Consider the following 2,804-nt stretch of genomic DNA (forward strand, 5'->3'; position numbering starts at 1 on the left):
GTTTTCCACTTTTATTGTGGCGTAATTGCTAAACGAATACAAAGACACTTCTCAGTCACACACAGCGAGAGCAAAGTCAGAGCATCGTGCTCAAGCGGCTGAAATGGAGGGCAGGTTGACGTAGCTCTTCATGGGCGGCAGCGGTTTGATCTTGCGCCCGGCCCAGCCGCCCTTCCTCTTCCACAGGCCGCTGGACGGCCGGATGCCCAGCCAGCGGTTGCGGCCCGCCTTGCCGATGATCCTCTTGTTGTGGTCCACATTGGAGACGCGCCCCACCGTCACCATGCAGGTCTCCGCCACCTGAGCGCCAGAGCGGGGGTTTAGTGTTGGAACATTTACATTTAGGGCCTTTAGCAGACACTTTTGTCCAAAGTGACTTAAAACAATGCAGAGTCTAGGGTGAACTCTGAACAAGAGAATAGGGGGCAATGTGACGCTAACGTCCACTCTGGCGGTTTAACGAAGCTCACCTGGACCTGCTGTTTGGAGGGGAGCTGGACGATGGCCGTCCCGTTGACCTTACGCAGCAAGACCCCGCTGGTGCCTGAAGAAATATACAAAAACACAAATGTTAGCTTTCGGTAGGTATCAGATTAAATTACAGCATTTAAAATATGATAGGGATGGGAACACAATTATATTACCTGCAGCACGAATATAAACTGATCCCGACCCCGGTCGTAACTCCAAGTTGTTCACCAGAGTGCCCACAGGAAGAGCTCCGAGCGGGTATGAATCGCCCTCGTTGGCGGAGACTGGAGGTGGTGAGACAGAATTGCAGATAAAGTCAATAATCAAAATGCCTTCTGTCCAGTCAACATTTGAAGAACAGGCCTAATCGTACGCAGTGTAACTCTGATCCAACATGCGGGCCATGGAGAAGGCTGAACCCTGACCTGCCATTCGTCCGATGACTCCGGAGGTTTTGATGAGGTCTCCGACCTGCATGTTCTCCGTAGCGATGAGCCACCTCTTCCTGCTTCCCCCTGCCACCAGAGCAATGTCTGCAGACCTTTTCAGAGAAAGACATGATTGACCAGATTAATGATGTCATCCATACAGAAAGGGAGCTGTGGTGTCTTTGTATTAGGTCTGTGACAACAGCAATAACAACGCAAATAACAAGTATATTTACAAACCCAAAACTAGAGCTTCAGTGAACCAGTCGTTCCTTACCTGCATGGATCATAGCGCACTTCTACAACTTTCTCGTCAAAGGCCTGGTCCTCCTTTCCCTCTTCAAAGCGCAGGCGCTGGAAGTCAACCCAGCGATACCTCTGCTTGTGGCCCCCACCGATACCATGTGTCCGCACCTTGCCTGTGTGACAGGGGAAGTTAGAATACCTTGTGTTACACTGGAGAAGACAAACACAACTCTAATGTTATACTACATTAGACACATTTGGGAGATTGTTGATGCTATATTTTTGCCATGGTCTTCACCTGTGTGATCTCTGCCTCCGGTCTTTTTCATTCCAATGGGCTTGATGGTGTACTTCTCCCGCTGTTTCCATTTCGTCTGGTTCTGGTCTAAAGACGCCGTTGTTAAAAATCCTCTGCATAGTTGTAAATTAGTACTGTGGCTCAGCACTGATAACGGAAGATGGACGTCAGGTATCACTTTAGCCAGTGTCTGTGAAAAAAGTAAGCGATTAAATCCAGATTGTTGCATATGGCAAAGAAACATGATTTGCAATCCACGTATTCTGTACCTGCGATGACAACAGAGGTGTCTGTGAAAGAGACAGACTGCGCAGAGCCCGACTTAGACACGATAGAGCCATGGCTGTTTCCTGCACACAAGACTGTGGGACAGAAGGTACACACAGTATTGTTGGTGTACATACAATAAGGTGTTAAGAAAACTACAGGCTGGCTCGAAGATGTATCTTTCTCAACGATGCCTACAGTTTGCAAGGAATTTAGATTAAACCTGCATCTTTGGCCGGAGAGTGCACCACTATCCTCATCCTATTTGCTAGGTTGCATAGGATTCAGGACCCAGTTGAAATTGCATGGGTTGCGAGACAGTATATTTGGGATGTTAGATAGGAAAACACAACGGGAACTTACTCTTCTTACATACACACGTTGTTCGGACACACTCGGATAAAAAGGTGACCGTGCCATAGATAAAGAAAGCATATTTGACCAACCTTAAAAGAGTCTCATCCCCGGGAAGCGCTACTTGTCCTTCAATAACTGGCATGCCCAACTGTCGCAGAAGGATGACGTAGATGGATTGGCGTCACGTAAAGGCTGCTTATTTATTTCAATTATTTTTTACCATTAAAACACATATTATGTCGATTTTTATTTAGGATTATAATGACATATATAATAAATAAATAATTGTTATTTATTGAAGTGTATGATTAAATTGTTTACTTCACAGCGACTCGTAATAGATTCAGACTCCGCTCGCCCCTTCGGCCTCTAGGGGGCGACAGTGCCTCTCCGCAGGATACACACAAGCACACAAACCATCAATAAACAAAAACATATTTCAAAGGAGTTAGGTAGGAAGAGGCAGCAGTTGACCTCAGATACGAGCATTTTACTGGCCATGTGTTGGCATAACAACCGAACAATAAAAAAAGAATATATCTTTTTAATTACAATTACAAATTTATTTAAAAAAAATATATAAAAAATATTAAAGCACCACCACAGTCTCATGGAAGTTGCATCATGAAGTGTCGCCCTTGAGTGTCGACGTATTAAACCAATGTCGGGACTCATCGATTTAAAAGCACGACATGACGATATGACATGACGTCACCTACCAGACCGCAGAGGCTGCC

General features: G+C 45.8%; 1 protein-coding gene across 1 annotated transcript; it reads right to left on the reverse strand.

Annotated features, from left to right (window-relative positions):
• Positions 1-24: 24 nt before the first annotated feature.
• mrpl2 (mitochondrial ribosomal protein L2) lies at positions 25-2,222 on the reverse strand. Its single transcript, XM_079728751.1, has 8 exons — positions 2,157-2,222; positions 1,713-1,805; positions 1,444-1,633; positions 1,177-1,318; positions 897-1,012; positions 645-755; positions 471-544; positions 25-300 (listed from the first exon to the last, which is right to left on the reverse strand). The coding sequence occupies exons 2-8, from the start codon at positions 1,782-1,784 to the stop codon at positions 91-93; spliced, it is 915 nt and encodes a 304-aa protein (XP_079584877.1). The 5' UTR covers positions 1,785-1,805; positions 2,157-2,222; the 3' UTR covers positions 25-90.
• Between the last annotated feature and the right edge of the window lie 582 nt (positions 2,223-2,804).

Source organism: Pollachius pollachius (genome assembly GCF_949987615.1).
Source record: "Pollachius pollachius genome assembly, chromosome: 2".
NCBI classification, from domain to species: domain Eukaryota; kingdom Metazoa; phylum Chordata; class Actinopteri; order Gadiformes; family Gadidae; genus Pollachius; species Pollachius pollachius.

What these genes read in the sequence shown, in the direction of transcription:
- mrpl2 (XM_079728751.1), bottom strand. Translation starts at nt 1,784, where the DNA reads ATGGCTCTATCGTGTCTAAGTCGGGCTCTGCGCAGTCTGTCTCTTTCA. An exon ending in AGTTTATATTCGTGCTGCAG is followed by an intron (nt 545 to 644) that starts GTAATATAATTG and finishes ATATTTCTTCAG; the next exon opens with GCACCAGCGGGGTCTTGCTG. An exon ending in CCTCCAAACAGCAGGTCCAG is followed by an intron (nt 301 to 470) that starts GTGAGCTTCGTT and finishes TCTGGCGCTCAG; the next exon opens with GTGGCGGAGACCTGCATGGT.